General features: G+C 54.4%; 1 protein-coding gene across 11 annotated transcripts in view; it reads right to left on the bottom strand.

Annotated features, from left to right (window-relative positions):
- Nucleotides 1–25,124, bottom strand: part of IGSF9B (immunoglobulin superfamily member 9B) — a 44,638-nt gene that overhangs the window by 4,663 nt on the left and 14,851 nt on the right. For 4 of the 11 annotated variants that reach the window (XR_008484112.1, XR_008484113.1, XM_054292994.1 and 1 more), the window contains exons 8-19: nucleotides 23,654–23,796; nucleotides 22,755–22,895; nucleotides 21,449–21,565; nucleotides 19,747–19,839; nucleotides 19,492–19,642; nucleotides 18,442–18,565; nucleotides 15,570–15,745; nucleotides 14,203–14,429; nucleotides 12,684–12,768; nucleotides 11,275–11,436; nucleotides 10,505–10,550; nucleotides 7,566–9,197 (exon numbers count right to left, since the gene is read on the bottom strand). Coding sequence is in view for 7 of the 11 variants with exons in the window: in XM_054292994.1 (XP_054148969.1) it covers nucleotides 7,566–9,197; nucleotides 10,505–10,550; nucleotides 11,275–11,436; nucleotides 12,684–12,768; nucleotides 14,203–14,429; nucleotides 15,570–15,745; nucleotides 18,442–18,565; nucleotides 19,492–19,642; nucleotides 19,747–19,839; nucleotides 21,449–21,565; nucleotides 22,755–22,895; nucleotides 23,654–23,796 (3,097 nt within the window). In the remaining 4 variants the exon portion in view is untranslated. Of the gene's footprint in view, nucleotides 1–6,026; nucleotides 6,073–6,866; nucleotides 7,196–7,565; nucleotides 9,198–10,504; nucleotides 10,551–11,274; nucleotides 11,437–12,683; nucleotides 12,769–14,202; nucleotides 14,430–15,569; nucleotides 15,746–18,441; nucleotides 18,566–19,491; nucleotides 19,643–19,746; nucleotides 19,840–21,448; nucleotides 21,566–22,754; nucleotides 22,896–23,653; nucleotides 23,797–25,124 lie in introns of all 11 variants that reach the window. The other 7 variants (XM_054292995.1, XM_054292993.1, XR_008484114.1 and 4 more) reach the window with 6 other exon arrangements.

Raw genomic sequence — 25,124 nt, 5'->3', positions numbered from 1 at the left:
TGGAACAGCGAGAGGCTGGGAGCTGGAAATGGAAACACTGACAGGGTTTTATTGCAAGGACAAGGAGGACGTTTGCAAAGGGGTGCTTCCTGCAGGAGTGCCAGCAGGTGCAAGGGATAGTTTATCAGCTGTACCCCCTGGGGAACTCTTCTACAGGAACCAGCTCAAGGTGCAGTATCCTCCCCTTTGCAAAGAAATTTTTTGTTTTATTTCCTTCACTGTACCTGTTTCTTCCCATCCAAGGCCTGGAAAGCATGACTGCTGTAGAGAGCAGAGCATTAGAGGAAAACATTTTCCTTAGGAGAGCAGGCAGTCCAGCTCTTATCTATTGCACATCACAGCATCCCCCCCTTCTTGCTGCTTTCCCATCTCCTTCCCCCTCTCCATTTTACTTCCATGAGCCTCCAAGAGTCACCAGCTCCTAATGCCACAGAAGAAGTCTGAGGCCATCTGGGATAAACCCAAGCCACATGCAGACAAGGTATCCAGAGAAGATTGGAAGCCTCCACAAAGCACCTTTCACTGTGATAAAGCCAACATTTTAAGCCAGGCTCCGGCGAGGAAAGGAGATTTAAACCAGCCTGCCGGCACCATTCAGAGGAGGAGATGATGCTCTTGTGCTCTGACAACTTGGTCACCAGGGGTCAGCAACCAAACCTTGTCACAGGAGCCACACAGAGGACAGTGCTGATGGCAGCTCCTGCATCCATCTGTGACCAGGGCAGCAATCAGCAAATCCCACAAGCCACGGGCAGCAGGACAGCAGGAGAAGCCACCTCAGCTGGCTGCAAGAGGCAGCATCAGTGCCTTCAGACTCCTGCTGGGGCACAGAACCACTGAGGAGAATGTCCCCCCATCTGTCAGCAAGGTGTGCCCCATCCAGCATTGCAAAAACGCCGTGGCTGCTGGCAGGAGCAGCAGGGAAGGGGCGAGGACATGGGCTGGAGCACAGACCCTGCACTCCCGGGCTGTGGTACCAGAGTACACCCACCCACGGAGAGTCTGGAGCTCCCCATCTCCCCTGGGGTCCAGGCAGAGCCTGGCTGGCACTGAAGACACCCTGCAGGCTTTCCCCCATGTGTGCAGGGCACAGTGTGACAGCAGCGCTTCCCATCCGACATCCCAAGGGTCTCCAGAGCGTTTAAATTTCAGCTGGAGTGCACAGGCAAGGAGCTCCCAGGAGCTTTTTCCCCTTGGGGAGCAGAAGAGCTTTTGGGTTTTTTTGAAGATGAGTGTGATTGCGAAGCTTCTCAGTTTTGCTGGCAGCACTGGAGAGCACCCAGGGAAGTGCAGCGTGAGGTGAAGAAGCAGCTGAGGCGCAGCAGACGCAACAGAAACCCAAACACTGGGCACAAAAAAAGCTCATTTTCATGTTTTTACTGGGCACAGAAAAGCTCCTTTTCATGTTTTCCAACGCAACAGAGACGTCAGGGTGCGGAGAGTTCCTGGAGAGCCTCTGTTCCAGCTCCCAGCAGAGCATCACATCAGCCAAAGATGAAGCAGCTCATTAGACATGCCGGGAGTCCCGCTGGCTGGATCCAAGCTTTTCCTCATCCAGAAGACAACGTTTACATTTGCAGAGCTCAAACGCCTTCCCAAGTGCAATCAGCCTCTTGTGAGAGATGCTGCCAGCAGCAGCTCTGCCCTCAGAGCTGAACCAACCGAGCTTCAACCATGCTGGCTGAAGGCAGGACCACAGTGACCCACAGGTCACAGCATGGCATTCCCTGCAGCAATTCCTGCTTGAATGGCCCATGTCAGGCTTGTTCCACTTATAGCCAACATTCTGTGGGGTGCACATGAGTTGCATTCCTGCAGGTACTTGGCTAATGTGACTACAGCTGCTCCAGCTCCATCACACACAGAGTTCAGGTGTGCCAAGCCCTGGACAGCACCGAGCTCGGTGATCCTGCCATCAGCCTGCCCACCAGCACCTGCCTTCTACCACCTCTTCCCACCACCCAGACAGCTTTTGCCACTGTTATTAAAGCTCAGCCTGTAAAAGTCTCTTTCTCTTTCCACTCTGTTTTCTTTCTAAGAAGAAGCTGTCGTGGCATGCTGACAAAATTAAACAGATTTACATGAGGGATTATGAGGAAATTGCCTGAAGCTCATTTCCACTAGTTCTCCGTAATTGAACTCGTATTTATACACACAAACATAAACAGTGAGTGCACTGAACCCATGTGTCACCATAAATACTGTCTGACCTCTGGCAAGGAAGGGATACAGAGGACAAAACGTTGCTACTCAGCAGCCAAATTTTATCTGTTCTGCCCACCCTTTATCTCTTCAAAGGGCGCCGATTCTTCCCAATTAATTTTCATTTTAAACTCTGCCAAAAGCCTCTTCCTGCCCCCAGAGTTCACATATTGGGCAGCTGCCCACGCACGAAGGAGCTCTTGAATACCAACAGATGAGATGTTTAGGGACGTGGGCGAACTTCTTCTGGAAACTTCAGTGCAGAGCCAAGCAAAGGAGCTTTGAGAAGCCCACGTGAACTCCTGGCACCAACCTTCTGCGAGGCACCACCAACACCTGGAGCAGCAGGTTTCCTCAAGTCTTCAAAGGAAAACCCTTCTGCATGAGCACATGTCTGTACTGCATGGACTGGGAGATAATGGAGAGGCCACAAAGGTACTGAAGGACCTCCAAGAGCCCCAGGACAGGAAAAGGAAGTAGAGGAGAAGTATCCAGTCCAACACACATCACAGCTGCTCTTCGTCAAATGTCCTTCCGTGTACAAAGCAAAGATATAAGGGAGAAGACCCCTGAAACCATCCACTCTGAAAGAGAACCCATATAAAGGAAGGGTCCAGGAGATTCAAGGATACTATAGATATATTTACATATATTTAACCTCATGGAGGTCTCAACACACCCTCCCTGTCTCCTTCTCTCCTTGAGCCAAGACATTGACATCCAGGAATAGTTTGGGCATGTTAGAGCATGCACTTGGATAAAGTAGAGTATCCACTTGAAAGGAGCCCACTGTGTCCTTCAACCCTTCATCCTCCTCACATGAAGAGCTCAGTTCTCCTACACGAGGCTCCTGCAAGTCAGGATTCCCACTCTGCTCCGAGGCTGCTGCCTCCATCCCGGAACGCTTGGGATCCTTCAGCACAAGAGGTGCCAGAGAAACACGGCGGTGACAGCCCCAGGCCAGGGCTGCTGCTGCTGCCAAGGCACCGCCAGGAGGGAGGGAGGAAGGGGCTGGTCACAGTGGGGAGCACACCAGAGAAGGGGTGCCCTTCTACAGGTCTGCAGACACCACAACTCATCTACACAACGGACTTCACCACCATGCTGACGGAGAGGAGAGAAGGCGAGGGAAACGGGGCCGGGCTGGACAGGAAGAGGGGGATACAGTCATGGGGAAGGGGAGGGGAGAGAGGAAGATAAATGAAAAACAGGAGTGAGAAAATATATAAGGAAATTAAAGAGACTGAAAAGAAAAATAAAGTAACGATAATAATAATAATGATAATAATAATAATAATAATTAAGAAAGAAAAGAAAAAACGCACTCAGACAAGCGGACTCACAACTTCTCCAAGCGGAAGGAGGCATGGAACACATGCAGAGGATCAGCACATGGACAGTCTTTAAAGGGGAACCTGTTTTCTTTCAAGCGGGGAGCCAGGGCTGCTGCTCCTCCCGCACGCCTGGCGCCGACGTCCCTTGGTCACTCAACGCTACGCCACTGCCAAGCCCCCCAGCTCCCTGCACTGGCAGGGCTGCCCTGGCAAGGGGGGCCTGGGGAGGCCTCCCAGGGCAGGCTGCCGTGCCGAGGGGCAGGGGAGCTTGGTGCCTTGTCTGTGGTTTTTGGGTTTCCCTCTGCAGGGAGACGACAGCTCCCTTTTCCCTGTTCCAAGATGCGTGCTGCATCCTAGGAAAAGAAGATGGGAGAACTCCTCGTGCTGGCTCAGTAGCTGCATCATGTATCTCTGCCCATCCATAAAAACTACCTGAGCTTCACCTAGCAAAAGCCACCATGCTGCAGCAAGGAGCTCACATGCTGTCTCTCCTTCTCCTCTCAGCTTCCAATGCTGCAATAGAGAAATCTGGCTGGTCTGGTATAATATCCCTGTGCTCTGCATGCACTGACAATTTTATGACCCCAAATTATCAAGAAATTACTCGGCTGGGCTCTCTGCGGGATTCCTCGCTTATTGAAGTGAGATTTATTCTTCTGGTTTCCCCTTTTTGGGGATAATGACTGTGGAGTTGCCCCTGTGACTGCAGCTCCCAGCAGCATCCTGGAGTAGGACACATGGCTGCTCCCACCCTGCTGGGCAGTGTCACCCTGCTCCTCAAAATCCATCAGCCCACATCAGCCAGCACTGGAGCCAGCCAGGACCTGGGCAAGAGCCACACCAAACTCAGACACGAGCCTGGAGTCACCTCTGCTGTGCTAAAGCCATGTCTGCTCGTGTCCCTAATGCTGCCAGAGCAGGGAAGTGTCACAGAGCAAGAACAAACAGCCACATCCTCTCTGAGGGCTTCCCCATCATCCTCTCTGAGGGCTTCCCCATTTCCCAAAAAGGCTGGCACAGCCCAGATCTCACCAAGGCTTGGTGCCAGCTTTGCTCCTCACGGGATGCCCTGCTTTGGGATCAGCAAAGAAAAACAGAAGGAGAAGGCAGCCAAGTGCTCAAGAGATTTGGAGGCTCAAACAGGATGGGTTTTGTCATGCCAAGAGGATGGCTCCTCCACGGAGCACACACATCCAACACCCCCTCCTCGCCAATCCTGCTCTCTCCACCCCAGGACAACCCTCCAGGTCAGCTGGAGGAACTCCCCTCTCCTGGAAACATCTCCCTGATTTCTGTAGGCATCCCACCTCTCTCTCATGAGGCTCTTTCCCAGCCCAACAAGGCTCCTCAGGCTGTCGGAGAGAATCCGCCAGGATCTTGACTCTTCCCAACCAAGGCAGCAAAGCTTCAACCTTTTGTAAGACCTGTCCTAAGGAAGTTTGGGCATGGCCACGCCTTTAGAACCAGCCCCATCTACAATCCCATTTCTGCTTTCACAGCCAGCCTGGCTGATGGCCAAACAGGCCAGTGCTGCCAATCCTCTGGGTCACAAATTACTATTATCCCATCTGCATTTGGCAGTTCTAGTGATATTCTTCTGCTTCTAAGATCTGAAAGCCATCTCCAGATTACTCCATCCCAGTTCCAGAAATGCCCATGGCTATCTAGGAAACCAGCCCCATGAAGGCAGCCCAGGAGGAATTTTCTTGGAAGAGTCTTTCAAGATCTGCTTAGGGCAGTTCAATTACAGCTGGGTCAGAAAAAGTCAAAGATTTCTCCAAGGAGAATTTCAGGTATGGAAGGATTTTCCTAATACTACACTTGTGATGGGAAGGAAAAAATACCTTTCTGGCAGCCTGAGACTATGGTTCTGCTGCTGCCAAGCATACAATCCATCTTGGGGGGAAAGAGTTTTCCCATTTTCTGTGATTGAGGAGACTTGGGAAAAAGAAAACAAATCCAGACACTGCTGTAAACAAAATTCTCCACGTGCTGGACTGCAGCTGGAGACTGATTTTTGGAACCCGCTCTGAGCACGCTGTCTGCAGCTGGCAGCTCCAGAGGTGGCTGTTTTTCCTGGCTTCAGGGGATGGCTGTGGGCTCCTCCTGGTTTGGATCATCTGGGACAACCCCACCTCAACACACACCTCCCTAACACCACACAGCCCTCGTGCACCCTGCCAGGGCCAAAAGTGCCACGTGTGTCACCAGCCCCTAAGAAAGGAAGGGTGGCCCAGGGAGACGTCAGCTCGGCTCGTCCCAAACCCCAGCCCCGAAGGCAGGGGAGCAGCGTGTGCTGCTGGGAGGGGAAACCCAAAAGCCACAGAGACTGTGCGTCCAGAGGTGTTTCCTGGTGTTTTCACATTCCTTATTCCCCTTTAAAGGAAGAGATGGTATTGGAAAAGCCCCTTCCGTGTCCCCTGTCATGCCCCGCTCCCGGCCACCCTCCACAGCACCCACACCATCCTTTCGGACATGGATCACCCTTACCTATTGAGCTGAGGAGAAGCTTGTCTCGACAACACTGCCCAGATAGCTGAGATTAATCAAAAACAAAGCAGTTATCAACACCCGCAAGGAGCCGAGCTCCGCAACACATCAGCACGTCAACAACTCCAAAGGAAAAAGGAGGGAAAGAAACCAAACTGAAACACAAACGAAACGAGGCTGGAGAAGAAAGGGGGAAAGAAACAGAAGAGAAAGGAAAAGAAGAAACAAAAACGATAATCAACGAAGCGAATGGATACACTGCATAAAAGCACGGACAACAGTGCTGCTCTAACACGGCTCTGTCCCGGAGCTGGCTCTCCTTGGCATGCCCTGCTAGACACATGGACCTGTGACTACATCCCTGACTGCATCGCTCCGTAGCTGGGTTTTCCAGAGGCACACAGAAGTCATTTCAGGCTCATCCAGCTGCTCTCCCTCCCCATCCTCTCTCCCCTGAGCCCTCCTTCCTTCCGTTCAGTGCCGGAGGGATTTGCTAAGGCCATAACGCTTCCAGGTACCAGAGGGCGGGAGTGAAATGCGGAGGGCACTGCGGGGTGAAACGCTGCCTCCCCCCTCCCCAGAACACAGCCTCTCCTCCGAACGCCTCCGACCGCGCCGGCTCCGCGGGGCCGGCAGCCCCGGCCCCCGACTCCTCTCCGCCACAAGCCGGAGGAGGGGGCTCGACCCCGCCAGACAAGAAGCCAGAATGAAGCGAGACGAAAGGATGGGACGAAAGCACGGCTACGGGGTCTAAGGTGCTGTGAAAGACGGAAGGAAAGAGGAGAAATAGAGAGAAAGAGAGAGAGAGAGAGACGCTTTTGCCTGGAGCAACCCTGGTACCTGGAAAACCAGCCGCTACTGTCTAGTGCAGCCACATCCCTCTTTAGGGCAGGATCTGAGCGTGCCGGCAGCCTCCCGATCTCCGCTGGGCTTAGTTTATTTTTATTTTTGCTCCTCTCCTGACATGCTGCTGGTGTGGCTAAGTCCTTGATCTCTCCCTGCCCGCGTCCTGGGGCTGCAGCATCCCTTTTGCAGGTGGGGCGGTGACCGTGATAGCTGTTTCTGTCATGCATTAAAGCTCTCTAGACTCCGCGGGAAGGAAGAGGAGGAGGAAGACAGAGGCGCGGCGGCGGCGGCCCTAACGTTCGAAGAAAGCCAAGAGCCAGCAGCTAGAAGAGGAAACAACCTCCAGTGACACCAGGACACTTACCTAAGCGAGCCAGGTCTCTGTACACCTGGTAGACGGCCCGTAGCCCGAGTTCACGGCGCTCCCAGATTCCCGAGGGACCGGGAAGGTCGCCTGCCTAAAACCCAGCGCTCTCGGGCGGCGGCCATGCAACCCGTGCCCGTGGCACCAGCCTCTGCCTAGCAAAGCCCGCGGGACGCCGTCTCCAAAAGGGATGCTGCAGCGTGCCCAGAGAGACCCTACCAGTTGGGATGGTGATGGCAGGGAGGGAGTCAGAGGGAGTGGGTAAGGCAGGGTGGGGGAAGCCAGGAAGGGGCCGGGGGGGGGGGTCACCACGGGGCTCACGCACTTACCCTGTGGCGGCTACCGTGGTGGTGGATGTCGGCTCCGGTTGGAGAATCTCCTCGCCAGCCCTCCTTGGAGAAGGGATGTCTCCGAAAACATCCATGGTGTCCACGGGCAGGGAGGAGCCCTGGGAGTTGGAGAAGCCGGTGCCCACGGGGGTGAAGGCGGTGGTCGGTCGGAAGCTGGGGCTGTCCCCGCGGCTGCTCGGCGCCGGAGATCCCGTGGAGGACGGTGTGGATTTGCGGGAGAAGCTGACGGCCGCGGGCGGCTGCAGCGTGATCTCCGACACCTCCGCCTGCTGGATGAGCCCCGGGCGGGGCCGGGCGCGGGCAGTCAGCTCCGGGGAGCTGTTGCGGGAGCTCAGGGGACTTTGGGTCAGAGGTGAAAGCCTTGAAGGTTGTAGCACCACCTGATGTAAACTGGGCTCAGCCCTCCTGACCTGCCGAGGGCTGGGCCGAGGTCGGGGTTGGGGCTCGTACCACCTGGTGTCCAGGCTGAATGTGCTTGTGCCGCTGGGGCCGACGGGCTCGGACGGTTCGTGGTAAGGCAACACGGGTATGCCCATACCTTGGCTGGTATGTCTTAGCTGCCCTTGACATCCCATGGGTTGCATAGGTTTGTCCTGCCACTTGGTGGTAGAGGGCACGGAGGATTGACCCCTGCCCGGTGACTTGCCGGTCCAGCTCTTTGGTGCCTCCAGGGGCAGGATGCCCGAGTAGGATGCGGGGACCACCTGGAGGGAGGAGGGTGGTGGCCCCCGAGGAAGGCAGCCCGTGGGCTGGGAGCCCTCGGCCGCCTCGCAGGGCTGGAGCTGGTGGGGGAACGGCGCGGGGGCCAGCTCCAGGCTGCCGAAGGGGAACTCGGCCCTGCCCCAGGGCTCGGGGGACCGGCCCCCCGTGGGGGTCTGGGCCAGGGGCAGCGTGCTGTTGGAGGCATTCTCCCCGTTCTCCTCGGGGATGGTGGGGTGTCCGAAGGGCCCCTCGGGGGGCAGCGGTGGGGAGGACATGACTGAGCTCAGCGGGCTGACTTCTGGCATGTAGAAGGGCGGCGGGTCCACCTCCCCGGGGCTGCTGCTGCTGAGGTAACCGTAAAACTGGTGGTGGAAAGCCCGGGGGGCTGGCGGGCGGGCCTGGCCGGTGGCCTGCAGGGCGCCGGGACCCTCCAGTGCCCGGTGGAACCGGGGGCTGTATGCTGGTGGCTGAAGGTAGGACTCCTGGCTGGAGGAGAGAGGGGTGAGCTGGGCTTTCAGGGCGGTCACGGAGGTGGGGACGACGGGGTCGTCGTTCTCCTCGTCCGACTGCCTGAACTCGGGGTACATGTCCGTCTCCTCCACGAAGGGGAAGCCCTCGATCCGCCGTGTCTTCAGGGAGGGCTCCATCTCGGCCGGGTCCATGACGAAGCGTCCGTCCGGCCCGCGGCTGATGAGCTCGATCGGAGTGGTGGCCTCAGCTTCGGCCTCCGCCTTGGAGACGCTGTACTTCTTGCTGCTGATGGCTCGTTTGGTCTTCTTGTAAAGGGAGAGCTCCTTCTCCTTGGTGGGGCTCAGCATCCGCTTGGCCTGAGGGCCCTGGTCGTCAGAGGACTCCGAGGGGGGACGGAGTGTGCGGATGCTCTCGGGACTCACCTTGCCGGAAGACAACCTGGACCACAGGGGAGAAAAACCGAGAGAGGGGACGGTCACCCGGGGAGGAAAGGAGCCCTTCCTGCCCAGGAGAACAACTCTGGATCCGGGAAACAAAGTGCTACCAGCTCTCAAAAGAGGAACCTCTGGGAGAAATTGGCAGGGGCTAACCAGGATGGCAGAGTCTCACCAGCGGCAGTGCACAACATCCCTGCTCCTTGGGAGGGCAGCTCGGAACACTCAGGGCTGAAAGCTCACACCAACACCTTGCAATAAGCTCCACCAACACCCCAACATCTTACAACAAGACCTTGCAACAAGCTCCACAGCCCCACAGAGAAAAAAGACACAACCAGAGCTTGCTTCCAACTCCTTCTGGGCTTTCCTATGTCCACCTGAGCTATCCATGCCCAGGAAAGGCCCTGAGAGGGACATCAGGCAAATGTTCCCTCCCACAGAACTCAGCATCTCACTTGGAGATGCTGACGGATCATTTCAAACCAACTCTTTTTCCCATTATCAACACTCAGACTTCAGGCTGAGCACCTCAAAAGGCAGAGAGCACCAGGACAGTTCCCTCATCCCTATCCAGAAAGCCTCGAACAAACAGGATTGAGAGGTAAAAGACAGCAGATCCAACAGATAGTGCAGGTTATTTGAGAGCAGGGAATGAACTGAAAACAAGTAAGATTCAGATCCACCAGCACCAGGACATTTTCCAACAGTCGAGGAGCCAAAGAATGAGGTGTCCACATCCCAGACTCTTGCACTCCCACCGGGAAGATGCTCCTGCTGATTTGCAGCTACACATGCTTTTGATGGGCTCTGCAAGGAGCTGTAGCTTCTGCAGCACCACAATCCACCTTTGGGTACATGTGGAAAGCAGCTTCAGCAGGGCACTCTTCAGGAGAAAAGATGAATTTCCCAGGAAAAAAAGAGTCAACAGAGAATGACTCAAAAACTACACTGAGCTGGCAGGAAGGACTCCATATGTAGCAGGCTAGTCCTTGTCCTAAGGAGCCCCTTCCAATTGGTATGAAATTGAGTTCCATCAGCCAACTCCAGCTTTGGAAAGTGTTCACAGATCCAGCGGGGTCATCTCTTAGCTCAGCTTGCTGCATTTGTCCCTGCTGCTTCCTGCTCCAAAGCCCATTTGTCTCTTGTGAACTGCTGTGTTCCCAAAAGTTCAGGGAACACTCAAAAACAACTCATCAGGAGCAACCAAATAAGGATGAGACATTTCCATTTGAGCTTTGCAATGACTGTAGGAGGGAGGCACCTTGAAGACCCTCACAGCCTGGTGCCACAGCTAAGACAGATACTTACGGGGACTCCAAACTCTTCCTGCAGTGGGTTATCGAGAGAGGAGGGTCTGGAAGAGAATAAAAAGGGGAAAGAAGAGAGAACGCTGAGGAGGCGCAACACGACAGAGACAAGAAACACTCAACATCACGACAACAAAAAACACTCAACAAGAGGCCAAGGTTTCATTGCTCCAGTGCTTTAATGGTTGCTGACAACAAACAGCTCCCGTCACAGGGTCCTGCCCGTCCTGCTGCCACAGCCCCGCAGGCTGGAGGAGACGGAGCCGCTTCCCTGCCCTCTCCAGCTCCCCAGCCGCCCTTTTCCCTACCAGCCACTCCTGCACGCAGGCTGCAGTCCCAGCTTTTGGGAAGCAGAGCAGCAGGGTCTCCTCTGGGGTCTTCTCTAGCCCAGCACTGCCCGCTCCATGCTGGGAGCAGCTGGAGAGCCCAGCTCCAGGGTGACCTGGAGCAGGTGAGCAGTGCCCCCCGTCTGCATCCCAGAGGACAGCCCAGCCTAAACCCCCGGCTCTAGCAGTTATCACCACGTGGGAGAGCTCCCTCGGAATTCCCAGGCTAGTTTCTCTGGCGCCTCTTCACCCACCCTGCCTCTCCCGCTCCCGACCGCGGGCGCTTTCAGGCACAGCCGAGGGAGGAAGTCAGGGCTTCACCTGAGGACGCGCACGGACGAAGAAGAGACAGACAGGGAAGAAGGTTACGACCACAACACAACCAGGGGGCAGAAACGAGGGGGAGACAGGAAGGAGGGAGGAAGCACACAGGGAATGGGCTCACCTTTCTTGCGCTTGAGCTTGCGTTTGCGTTGCTTGTTGACGAAGCAGGCGGCGAGTGTGCTGAAGAGGATGGCAGCAGCCAGGAAGCAGATGGTGGCAACGATGCCAGCCAGCACCGGGCGGGCTAGGCCCTCGTCCGTCAGGTCAGGCTGAGGAAAAACATCTGGGGGAAAAAAACACAGTTCAGTGTTACACCTGCTGCCTTCCCCAGGGAGCTGCCACAGTGTGGAGGCAGTGATCGTCTCCAGGAATGATAATCTCTGTAAAGACCCTGCTTCCAAGCCAGCCCGCCCATGGAGAGCAATCAGCACTGCTTCAGGGCCAAGGGATTTGGTGATTGCACACCAGATCACAGAATCATAAGATAGTTTGGGTTGGAAAGGGCTGTTTAAAGCTGTCTAGCAGGGACATCTTCAATAGATCAGATTGCCCAAAGCAACCTGATAAACTTTTCTGTGTTAGCTGGTGGACACCCAGGGAAGAAGCCTCCACACCAAACAAATACACATTTAGGTCTAAACACACACAACTGCAGCAAAACCATAGTCACCTCCTGGCTGAATAACCTGCCGCAGCAGCACCAGGCATTTCAACCTCTTTGTCAGTGCTTCATTTCAGCGTTCCAATGCAAACTGGGCTGCAAACCCTTTGCTCAACAGGAGCACGTGTGAAGCCCCAGCAGACCTCAGCTGTGGGCACGTGCAGATGTGCACCCTGCACACCTCGGTGCTCCTGCCGTGTGCCATACCCAGCATCAGTGCATTTCCCCATGGAGCTTTCAGCCTGGCAGAGCAGCTGCCTGGGGCCGGGCACCTGCCAAACCCCATCAGAAAACCTGGGCGTGAGGAGCAAGGGCAGCGAGCAGGGAATCTGCAGCAAGCTCTCCTCACCACATCAGCACCACTTGGGGGCAGAGAGAGACCGCGGCATCGCAGCACAGCCGAGCAGGCTTTTCCAAGAGAGCCAGAAAATCCGGGCTCGCCGCATCCCCATCCCTTCCTTCCTGCTGCCCTCCTTCCCAACGCCATCACAACCCTCCTCCGCCTGCCCCTGGCTCCAGCAGCATTCTCAGCGCTGCATGTGCAGAGGGAACACGCAGGAACTGCAGCACGCTGCAGCCTCCCTGCTTGCAAAGCCCTTTTCCCTGTGGACTCTGCACTGCAGTGCTACGTTTCCCTCTCTCCACCTTTCATTCCCGCTCCCCGGCTGCGCCAGTGCCCGCTCGGAGCTTTGTTCTCCAGGCTCACCGCAGAGCCGGGGCGGGCTCGGCTCGGCGATGCTCCGGGGATTTGTCCTCGCCTGCTCCCATCGGGGTCAGCTCAGCACACCCATGAGAGCCCTGCACCCCTCCCTCAGCCCAGCTCACAGCCCCACAGCCGGGGGGAGGAGAGGAGAGGAGCCAGCCCTCACCTGTGCTGGACACGCCAGCGACGTTGCTGGGTTCGCTGATGAGATCCTGCATGACCGCCAGCACGCGGAACTCGTACCAGGTGTCCTGCAACAACAAACACACCTGTCAGGGACCCACACAGCCTCGTCTTACCAGAGCCTCCAACATCCCCATAGAACCTGTCGGGATCTCTAGCTTGTCAGAGCGACCCCAAGAAGAGTTCAAAAGTCTCGTTTCCCAGCCTGGCGCTTGAAAAAGGAGTCAAGGCTCTTCATTTCTCAGTCCCAAGGTTGTTTCTGGTTCTTTATCTATAAAATTCTTTCTCCTGTCCTGCTGAAGTCCACTTAGCAATCTGCCTGCCCCAGGGCAGTGTTATCTTTTTATACTAAAAACTATATGTACAATATTTACAATTACTTCCCAATACCTATCACCTATGTTAGACAGTGAGCTTCTGCTCTAAACCAATCTAAAAGTGCCAACATCACAGCAGAAGATGGAGGCCAAGAAGAAGAAGGAGAAAGGCTGGACACACCCAGATCCTGCCATCCTGCCCCCCTGAATCCCCATTCTAAAAACCCCAAAATCTACTTTTTCAACCTGTGATAAATTCACTATCATTCTACTTAATTTTTCAGGGCTTGCAGATCTTCATCTAAGGTTGGTAACTTGTTCCACGGGTCATAATCAAAGCCACAGGCATCTTGGGCTCTGTGCCAGGGTCTCTGAGCCCCCTGGCAGGGGTCTTGGCTGCTCAGGACAGCCAGAGGGATGTCCTGGGTTCTAACAAAACCCTCTAACAACACAATTTTAATATCAGCAAGCCACGTTTTTATCCTTGCCCAGGGGGTGTGTGGACATTTTGTGCGGCCAACCAAAATTCTGGCCTCCACCCAGACACAGATACAAAACTTTTTCATCTATTTATAGGCTTTCATCAAACAAAAATTATTGTTCATTGGTTCTAAATGACACAATTCTCTTTCATTAATTCATATTCTATCCTCTATTGGTTATTGATTTCTCGCTTCTTATGCTAATTAGTGCATATTTTTAGTATCTTTTTCCTCCTGTAGGGACTTCCTAATGTATACTGAGACTTTGTTAGTCTCTTTAGCTTCTGCTTTCTGCAAAATGTCCTTGTGGCCCATAAATCCTACATTCCAACCTCAACAACACATCCTTCTCTCCCAGGCTTTGTTCATTGAAGAATATCAGAGTGGCTTTAGCAAAAGTTTGTGTCTTAGCCATTTTCTCAAGCTGTGTTCCTACAGAAGTTGCTTATAACAACTTTATACAAATGCTGGCTAAGAGTAATTGAAGAATAACACACAATTTATCATTATATGCATATTGATTGTGATTACTTAATACCATTAATTAAAATTATTGAAGTGTTCTATCTTGCCCAGCTCCTTGATCGAGCCACTCCAAAACTTCCCCGGAACTGCAGCAGATGGTGCAATATTATCACAGAACCGTGAAGGCTGGAAAGGATCATTGAGTTGGGCATGGTGTGGGCAGCCATCCCCTGCTCACCTGGGACAAGTCCTTGGCAAAGAACTCGCTCTCGGAGCCCGGGATGCCATCATCCAGGATCTCCCACTTCTCCGCCACGCGGAACTCCATGATGTAGCGGTCGATGGGGAAGCTGTGGTTGGCGGGAGGGAGCCACGACAGGAGGACGCCTTGCTGTGTCCGGTTGGCTGTTAGGCACCTCGGTGGGGTAACCAACACCAGAGGCTCTGGAGTTGTTACAGGGAATGCTGGGGACAGAGCAGAAGGGACAGGGACACCTCTGAGTTGGGGCAGGGCAAGCACAGCAGATCCTCTCCCACCCGTGCCCCCAGCAGCAGCAGCAGAAGTGTGGGAATCCACAAAATCAGGGGGTTTTGGGAAAGTTGCAAAAGGCAGGCCTCAGAGACAGCAGAACCGTGATTAGAGCTAAGCAGTAGCCCATGAGATAGATCAGCAGAAAAATTATTTAAAAATTAGAAAAGCAAGGACAAATAGAACAATGATCTGTGTATTAACGCTTGTCTAGAATAACTCTCTAAGCTACAGGAAAGTTTATCTAGCAAGATATTAGGAAGTTTGAAGCTTAATAATGAAGCTCTGTGCATTGTGTTTTAAGGCTTACAAGCAGGTATTGTATTTGAAATAAGCAAGCATTGTTTAACCAAAGGTACATGTGCTTATAGTGGTTAGATAGAACTACTGTCAATATGCTTTTCCTTTGTGAGATTGGTCAAAAAACTTATACAGTAAGTTGTAACATTAAGTTCTTGCTCTGCTGCCTAGGATGTGAGCTGGTGGCATCTTCCCATTGTCAAAACAATGCAATGAAACTGATGCTGGAAAATAAAACAGCTCAAGGCACGTTCCACAGCAGTCCCATCCCGTTTGTGATTTGTACACAGACCCCGGCCGGTGATAAGAAGGACCACTGTGGCTGTTCCCACATTCCAGGAGTCTAGGACACCTCTAGTCTCTTATCATAGAAATAGAAAAGTGGATTTTCAAAAGGCACTGGACTAATGAGGCCGTGACTCCAGGCCTTCCTGCTTCCTCCCACCTCCACCAGAGAGCCCTAAGGCTCTGAGCTGTAACAAGTGATCTCGTGCTCTATTAATACCTCCTGATCCCAGCTGAACTTAAGGAAGATCTGAAAGGTGACGGGCACAGTGCAGCTCCCCCATGCTGTCTCTCAGGATAAGCCTTCCAGAGCCTCATGCATCCAGCAAAATCTGCAAGCTTCATCCAGGACCCTCCACAAACTATCCCCTACATGGCTGGAAACTATTGCTGATGATGTTCATCTCCAGCAGACAGGAAACATGGAGAAGGCAAAGCCCTTCTCCCCACAGACCTCACAGATCCCTCCCCTGTTCCCAAGGAGGACCTACCTAGAGTGTTCACAGTGACCACCTCACTGAAGGAGCTGGTGCCCAGCTTGTTTTGAGCCAAGACACTGAACTGGTAGGCAGTCTCTGGTTCCAAGGTATCCACCAGCAGCCAGCTGGAACCAGCTGGTACAGGGAGAGACAGCCAGTCATGGGGTCCAAACTGGGCTCTCTTCATCCTGCCAAGAGAAAAGGGAGCATCCTCAGGGGGAGGTGTCGTTGACAGGGAGGACAGAGAGGCAGCATTAACTTCTTATGCAAAAATGGAGCTTTCCCGAGCAATGGTTTGGTTTGACAGCAGTGATGTGGATGGACATGGGGAAGCCACTCACCACCCACGAGCTGGCAGAGGACACCACGCCCTGGTGTCCCAGCAGCTCTCAGGGGCACTGCCACGAGCTCTCCCCTGTGCCCTGAGCTGGGTCAGGGATGGCAGCAGTGCCAACAGCCCCGCTCTGATGTGATCTCCACCAGATTGCCATGGGCAAAAGTGGGAGCTGGAGCATTTTGGGAGTGCTGCAAAGGGAACGGCTGACGCAGGAGACAGGCCCTGTTCCCATTTATACCTCGACATCTCCTGAGCCAGAGCCAAGTTCTCCCTCAGCTGTAGCCCTGTACATGTCATCCCACGAGAGACATTTAACTAAATCCCCATCTCTGCCACATTTGGACAAGGTGGGGGCTGCCAGCACAGCCTGGGGCACCACTCAGGGTTTGGCAGAGCAGCAGAGGCACTGGCAGGGGGTGCAGGACAGAACCTTTCTGCTGGGGTCTAACCACAACCCCAGGGTGAAAACTGCCCCCAGAGCCATCCCAGTGCCACCTCCACAAGCCATTAATCCCACATCCCAAAGCAGCACCACTGCACCACTACCGTACTGCTCGTATTAGAAAGATGTTTTAGGGAATCTGAGCCCTCAGCTGCAGGTTTTGGTGGTGTCCATGGAAAATTTGGGAAGGATTGGTGCAGAAGGTCTGTCCTGCACACATAAGAGGGCACATCTGCAGTTACCAGCACACAGCCAGGTGAATCCACCCAGCAGGAAAAAGATGGAGGAAAGAGAAATACTGCTGCTGTCCAGGGAGCAGAAAGTGAGGCAGAGAAGCAGCAGCAAGCCATGGAAACGAGCAGGTCAGTGGAGAGCCATGCATGTGCTGTGTGCCTCTGCCAAACCCAGGGAAAGCCTCTGGATCAGTGCAGCTCCAGCTGGGACTGCAGATCCCAGGGTGCCCCTCCACCCTGGCAGAGGCAGGAGGGCAGCAGGGCAGCTCCTCTCCTGGGCAGTTTCCCTGCAGTGTTCAATCCCAGTGCCCTCACATCCCTCCTTCCCGGCACTGCTGCAGGCAGGGACACAGCAGAGAGGGGCTGAGGTGGGGAAAGCAGGAGGGAAATGCAGCACTGAACTGCGAGAACCCCTTGCTGAGGGAGGATGTGGTGCAGCTGGAATGCTGTGCTGGCCCTGGCCACCCTGGGGAGAGGGGTTTGCATTTCCAGCCTCAACAATGGCAGAGGCAGGAGGAGAGCAGGAATCCAGAGAAAATGGAGGCTTGTTTTGCTTCAGCATCCCAGAGCCACAGCAGTGAGGAGAGCGCATGGATGGCACTGTGGATGGCACTGCAGGAGCCAGCTGTGCCCCAGATCCCCCAGATGCCCAGGGAACAGCACAACCCCCAGGGATCACACCCCAGGGTCAGAGCAAGGCAGGACACTGCCTCCCTATCCTGAGCCCCCACAGCTCCCTGTGAATTCCTGAATGCAGGCTTGGTGCAAACACCCTGCCCTGCTGGCTGCTCTCTCCCTGTGGAGTCTGGAGGAGCCACGAGGAGGCAGGAATCTGAGAGCAGCCTGCAGAGCAAGAGCAGCAGCAGCTGCTGATGCAGCCAGAGCAGAGAGGTTTAACCACTCCTTCCCAAGGACATTTTCATCAAAGCAAGGTCTGCACTGCTCAGCTTGCTCCCTCATTTTCCCCCTCTCAGTTCAATCCATTCCTTCTTTCCATTCCAGACAGACAGCCCAGCCCCAGGCTGGAGCAGAGCAGAAATCATTACAGGCAGCGTCTCCCTCTCTCCTCTCTATCAGCAGCCTCCATCAGGGCAAATTAAGGCAAGGAAAGAAGGAGAGAGCGAGAGGAAAGGCTGAAGAACATCAGCCCAGGCCTGGAAAGGGAACACATCACCCCCTCCATATTTCCAAGGATGATTCTTTAGAAGAAGACGACAACAGCAGAGCCCAAAGAAAACCCCAGCCTTGCTGCAGCTGCATTTCTCCCTCCCCTGCCCCAGGGGAAAGGCACAGGGCTGAGCCTGGCCCTGCTGCAGGAAGGTGGGATGCACCTGGGGAGCACAGGAGTTATGGGAGCAAAGCCCCAGTGCCAGCATCTCACAGTGGCTGGTCATGATCTCAGCTGGGATTTAACCATCCCCCAGGGAGCCACAGAGCAAGGAGAGAACATTTCTGCTTAGTCACAGCTCTTCCAGGACACACTCTCTAAAGGTTGCATTTTCCATCCTCTCCCTGGCTGTTAAGCCTCATAAACAGTTTATCTTGAAATTAGATGCCAGAGGCACAGCTACACAAATGCAAAGCATCTCCTGTGCACCACAAGCAGAGTAAAACCTGCTGGGGCAGACAGAGGCAGTGGCCAGCACAGAAGGGAGAGGAAATACAGGAACTGCACCATCCCACCACCACCACCACCCATCTCTCAGAGGAGCCCCGAGGGAGCTCAGCCCTGTAAGGCCCACGGGCACAGAGCTGGGCACAGAGCTGGGCACACCACGCCACCCTCCCCACCCTCCTCCCCCCGGCTGCTCCAAGCTCGGGTCGGCTAGGAAGGAAAAGAAGCAGAGAGCAAAGCATGCCAGGATGACTCACAGAGGGCCGTACCAAACTGAGAAAGTCTGCTCGTATCCACCGTCATAGCCGGGCTCCCAGGACACGTTGGCTGAGGTCATGGCGGCCACCACGTGCACGCTGGTCGGGGCGTGAGGGCTCGTCCCTGCACAGAGAGGGGACAGCTCAGAGGGCAGCAGCACCACAGCTGCAAAGGGGCTTCTGCCAAGCCATGCTCTGAGGGGACTCCTCTTGCACCAAGCCAAGGGCTGTCACAGACATCTTTTATGAAAAATCCTTTCCTTAGGATTTCTCCTCCTGAGAAGCTGGGAGGCCTCAGGAACAAAATGTAAACAATGGTTATCTGCTGCTGTGGAATGCAACAGGTGCATCTGGGATTGGTCTCATGTGGTTGTTTCTAATTAATGGCCAATCACAGTCAGCTGGCTTGGACTCTGTCCCAGACACAAACCTTTGTTATCATTCTTTCTTTTTCTATTCTTAGCCAGCCTTCTGATGAAATCCTTTCTTCTATTCTTTTACTATAGTTTTAATATAAAATATATCATAAAGTAATAAATCAGCCTTCTGAAACGTGGCATCAGATCCTCATCTCTTCCCTCATCCTCAGACCCCTGTGAATACGGTCACAAATGGCCAAGGCCATTTCTGCTGGAAATGGCAGCAGGACAAGTGGCCAAAGTAACAGCACAGAGAAAGGCAACTCCAGCAGGAAATAACATTTAAAGGAGACACTGCTCTTAGAATCATGGAGTGGTTTGGGTTGGAAGGAACTTGAAGGGACAGCTACTCAAACCTCCTGACATGGGCAGGGACACCTTCCAGTAGACCAGGTTGCTCCAAACCCTGTCCAATGGGACCTTGAACACTTTCAGAGATGGGGTAGCCACAGCTTCTGTGCCAGGGCCTCACCACCCTCAAAGGGAGGAATTTCTTCCCAATATCCCAACTAAACCTCCTATCTCCCAGTTTAAAGCCACTGCCCCTTGTCCTGTCACCTGTGAGGAGCACACCCACCTCCTGCCTTGCCCGGGGCGCTCTCCCCAGGCCCCTTTCCCCCCCTGCCCGTACCTACGACGGTCAGGTGGGTGCTGGCAGTAATGCTCGCGACAATGTTGGTGGCGACGCACTCCCACTCGCCGTGGTCGTCCTTGCCGAGGGAGCGGATCTGCAGGGTCCCGCCGGGCAGCGTGTTGTGCTTGCTCCTGCTGGGCTTCCCTACCTTGGGCAAGGAGCGGGGTGGGGGGCCAGGCAGAGAGAGAAAAGAACAGGACTCAGCAGCGGGCGGTGGGGCAGGGCGAGGCGGCGGCGGGGTCACTAAGCTACCTGCGCGGCCCAGGGGACACCGCCGGCCACCGGCAGGGGATCCGGGCTCTCCGATCGTGGCAAGGCAGACGGTTCCCCCGTTTCCGAGAGGACCTGGGGGGCAACGCGAGAGGCATGCGTCAGGAGGCTGCTGGCAGCGCTCACACGCCAGCGGGAAACCCCACGGCACTCGCACGGACGGCCAGCCCCGCGGCAGGGCTCAGCCTCCGGCATCCAAAGCTGAAACTGCTGCAAGAATGGGCACTGGCTGTCCCAGCAAACCCCCTCCCGGGATGGGGAAGGCACAGGATGCCCCAGGAGATGCCCAAACTGCCCCTCAGCCTCAGTTAGCAGCAGATGAGAGGCAGGAGCCTTTGCATCAGAGTCTGGGCAATAAGCGTCCCGTGGGGATGTGGGAGGATGGCGTGCGTGGAGGTGCCTGGAATCTCTCAAGCCGAGCGGAAAGATGGATCTTGTAACAACTCATTTATGCCCGTCAGCCAAAGCTGTGCAAATTCCACGTTGTCCTGAGTCTTCTTCAGCTGTTCTTCATGTGGGGAACTCTGCTGATCAACAGCAGGACCCACAGGTTGATGTAAAGAAGGAGGAGCAGAGGAGCCCATGGACACGTTGAGTTACCAGTGCAAGGCAAGGAGTTCTTCAAGAGGCTGGTCAGCACTGGTGGGCTGATGGGGAGGGAGGAATTTGGCTTCTGCCACTGGCAAACTGAGCCCAGCCCAAGCCAGCCCTAACTGAAGTTGGAGGAAATAAGTCCAGAGCCAAAAAACGAGGAGGATCACCAGAAGGCACAAGTGGGATTGGAAAGAAACCTGGCTGAGACTGGTGAGGGCATCTAAAGAAAAATAGGATGGAGAAAAAGGCTAAACAGCCAACAAGCTTTAGGCAGGTCACTTGCAATGTGTACAAGTCTTGGTCCTCCTCGTGCTGCTAAAAAGAACCCAGAGGTGCAGCAGCTCAAGACACAAAGATTGGGGATGGCCCCACTGGGTGACAGAGGGACGCAGATCACTCTCAAGAGCCCTGAGAAGGGCATGGAAGGCTTGGAGGGAAGCTCCTGACAGCACAACAAAGAGCCCAGGAGCTCTCTTGCACAGTGGCTTTCCTATGGGAGCAGTAAAGGTGGGAAGCAAGGGGAAGGCTGCAGGAGGACTGGAAAGCCCTCGCTGCTCCCAGGCTGTGACACCACACCCTGCTCTATGACAAGGAACGTCTTGAAGACTTTATATCCAGTTCGGGATCAAAAAAACAGCTTCTTCCCAGGCTCTTTGAAGTCACGGGGCAGTAAAGCAGCTGCTGACTGGTCCAGAGCCCAGGATGTGCTGCGGTGACACATCCCCTCCCTCCACAGGAGGTGTGTGCTGCGAGAGCAGCACTGCCACCACTGCCACGTCCCGCTGGTGACACCTGGGAGCCAGGCAAGGAGGAGGGCGTCCTGTGGGCCGTGCTGGCGAGGCAGAGGAGGGGCCGGGGCGGGGGCAGTGTTTCAGCTTTGCGGATGCTGCCGTGTCGGTTTCCCGGGATTACTGGGCGGCCACAAGCCGGGCTTCCCCCACCCACCTGCGGGACAGGACGGCAGTGGCTCAGCCCAAAGCGAAGCAGCTGTACCTGCAGTTTGTTCTTACCGGGACAGAGTGTGGCTTCTCTGTCTGCAATATTCACCAAAAGCCAAAGGCACTGCAGATTTGTCTGGCAGGCCGGGTACCTTTCTCCAGGCGATGATGGGAAAGGGGTCTCCGGCAGCAGCGCAAGGAATCAACAGCTCCCTCCCTGCCTCCTGTCTGTACTCCCAGCCTGGTAGCACCGTGAAATAGGGGGGGTCCTGCAGCCAAACAAGGGAAAACAAGGAGTGTCAGCCTGCCCAAATTCCCATCACCAAAACCAAGCCTTTGCCAGACCAACCCAATCCCCATTCTGGGTAAGCTTGAGGCATTGCAAGGAAAATTGTGTGGAGAATGTGTGCTAAGGAGCTTCAATGGCTCAAATTACACCTGGAGGAAGATTCTGTCCAAAGAGCCACCACACTGGAGCATAGAATCATGGAATCCCAGAATGGCTTGTGTTGGAAAGTACCTTAAAGCTTATCCCATTCCCCTCTCTGCCATAGCCAGGGACACATCCCACTATCACAGATTGCTCCAACCTGGCCCTGGACACTTCCATCCAAAGCTTCTTTGGACAACCTGTGCCAGGGCCTCACCACCCTCACACTCCTAATATCTAACCTAAATTTTGCCTCTTTCAGTTTGACCCCATTACCCCATGTCCCATCTCTACAGTTCCTGACAAAGAATCCCTCTCCAGCTTCCTTGCAGGTGCCCTCAGAGACAGGAAGCCTGCTTTGACACCTCCACGCAACTTCTCTTCCCCAGGCTGAGCAGCATCTTGCTTTTTACCTCCTGGAAACAGGAAGAAACCCACCCACATCACATCAGCCATCAACCTGATTTCCTCGCCCCGGCAGCCGCCCCGGCGGATGCGCGTGTCTGGTACACAAAGCGTTCTCATCTGAACCTCGCCGAGACACCATGAATCACCACGGCTCCCTCCCAGGCACAGGACTCCGTGTTCAGGGAGGGAAGAGGCTGCAGCTCCCACCCCAGCTGCACCAGGAGCTGCGCTGGGAGCTCAGCACGCCCCAGGCGCCGCACGCAGCCGGAGCACGTGGAGCTCAAATCATTCATTTATTAAAATCCTCCTGAACCCAAGCCCGGGCCAGCAGGGCTAAGTGTTTTGTTGGCAAAGGGGACATTCCAGGGAGATGTTTCCTCAAACTACCCCAGTCCAGTGTCAAAACGCTCGCTGCTGCTCCAGCAGGTTATTTCCAGCTACACCAGACAGGGTGCCCTGGGGGTTTGCCTGGGCTGGTGGGAAGCACATCTCCAACCACAGCACAGACACACCACCCTCACCCTGGAGCCTCTGCTCTTCCCCACACAGCCCCGGGAGCTGCTCCTGGCACAGGAGGACACTGCTCCCAGCAAACCCACGGGATTCTGGCAGAGCATTACCTTCAGTACCAGTCGGGCAGGGGGAGACTGGCCCATCGTACCCAGGGCGTTATAAGGCACACAGGTGTAAGTGCCGAGAGCATCTTCAGTGGCCTCCTCGATCCGGATCGACCCGTCTTCCAGCAGGTTCCAGCCAGAATACTGCAGCAGGGAGAAGCAGGGAGATCACTTAGCCAACACCCACCACAGCTCCTCATTTCCCCCTCAGCCAGGCCCCCCACCCATGCCCAGGGTGCTGTCACATCTCTAGGAGATGCCAATCCACTCCCAACATCCAAAGCATCTCCTCAACAGAAACTTGGGCAACATCAGCCTGTCCAAGCACAGCCAGGCTCCTTCATGTAGCTCAAAAAGATTTAAGATCAGAATCGAACACTAAATAAGACTTGTTCTGGAGTCAGCAAGACATCTCCACCTGGAGAGCTGAGGGCACCAAGGACCAGGAGGCCACAGCAGCAACAGCTTTAAATGGAATTAAAACTTCAAATCGTTAATATTTAAGCAAAAAAAATTTAAAATATTGAGCGTTTTCTTTAAATATTTAATGGCTAATATCCTTGCTCAGACTATCAAACCATGATTAGGGGAAGATGTAGATTTGTTAAAAGGGTCTTTTAACCACCAGTTGCCACTGGAAAAATAAAGCAGGGCCATCAGGAGGTGACTTTAGGGGGAAGAAGGCATCAAGTGTGGGAGACATAGAATATCCACAGGCACTGTGGGCTCCACATGAGAACTGGAATTAACTCTGATAAGGAAAAGCAGCGTCATCCCATCCATGAGATTCTTCTCTCCCAACACAAAGGGGTGGCTGGTGGTGCTCACTGATGTTTGCTGAGGACATGAGGGTCCAAACCCTCTGTGTCCCCCTGTCCCCTCCTCCCTGGAGGCTCTGTTACCTTCTCGATTCGCAGGGGACGCCCGTCCTTGTTCCACTTGACCAGCGTGACCGGCGGCTCTGCCTCCACGGGGCAGCGGATGTACCCGTGGATCCCGATGGGAACGTAGATGATGGGGGGCATGTTCACCACACGGGCAGGATCTGGAGGGCAGCAGCACCATGTTAGCACGGGGAGAGAGCCCTTCTCTCCTCCCAGCCCGGCTTCGCAGGATCTGCCTCACTTTTGTAATGAATTCCAAACCCAGCACCACCCTGGATCCAGCAGGTTGTTAAGCCAGGCTTGCTACACACAAATCCTCTGGAATACCTGGCATTTCTGGGAGGCTTTGCTCATGTCCAGGGTGTTCCTACCTGGGGCTCATTAAAGATTGCATTTAAGAAGAAATGAAGATACGCCTGCTCCAAATTCCACACCAACTTACATCTTGCTGAAGCCTGCGCTGCTCCATTACAGCACATGTGCCAGGTGTGATGAACACCCAGCACAGCCTGGTTTTACATATAAGCAATCAAAGCTATTTCAACTGCCAAGAGCCTTAAAACACACACAGATAGGAAAAGGGATCTGCGTCCAGGCTGCCATGAGTCCTTTACCTCCCATATCTGCTTATACTCGTGCCTCATTGAGACTGGGTCATGTTGAACAGCAGCCACCTCACCCTTTCCAAGATGCAAAAACCTTAAAATACATATCTAACCCCCCCTCCACACTGCACCACCCACGCAGAGAGGTGTCTCGCAATCCTCCAGTCTAGAATGTGTCATTAACAGCACTTCTAAGAGCTTTTTAATTAAGTGCGAGTGGGTTGAAGAGAATCTAGACTTTCTTTAATAAGAAGCTTTTTAAAAAAATGTTATTTTTAATAAGAAGAGTGAGTATTTCTACAATCTCGTCTAGACACCGGTAGCACGAGGTTATGGGAAAATCCTGATGGGGCTTATGTTGCATTAAGGGATAAATGTGGGAGTTTTGGGGTGCAGCATCCCTGCACTGCTGATGCAAATTGGGAGGGGTAAACATTAAGGTGCTTAACAGGAAGGCATGGAAGATGTGGAAGATGGAAGATTATTGCTTTCTTGGGGCAAAACCAGCAGAGTTTGGCAGCTCTGCTCCCAGCACGTCACCCCAACCACTCCCCAAAACCGCTCGCCCCCGGCAGTGGCACCATAACCCAGATTGCCCAGTGCCACATATGGAGCAGGCTTTACCCCCCTCTGCTTAACTCCACCTCTTAGGAAATGTAATCAAGGACTCCAGCAGTGCGGGAGAGGGTAATGGGATCGAGCCTTTCACTACTAGGTCACTGGCCAGGGGCCAGCCCAGCCCACTAATGACCCGGAGCTGTGTCCCCATTTGCTTTTGGAGGATGGGAAACTCCCTCCAGAGCTATCACCCCGGTGTGGATGAGGTTTGCTCAGGAGGAAAAGGGTTTGTGGCACCAAAAACCGAGCACCCTTCCTTGTGCTGA

The sequence above is a fragment of the Melozone crissalis genome, unplaced genomic scaffold, assembly GCF_028551555.1.
Source record: "Melozone crissalis strain CALT ecotype California unplaced genomic scaffold, PUWL_Pcris_2 ptg000120l_1, whole genome shotgun sequence".
NCBI classification, from domain to species: Eukaryota; Metazoa; Chordata; class Aves; order Passeriformes; family Passerellidae; genus Melozone; species Melozone crissalis.
This window is presented reverse-complemented; position numbering and strand designations above follow the sequence as displayed.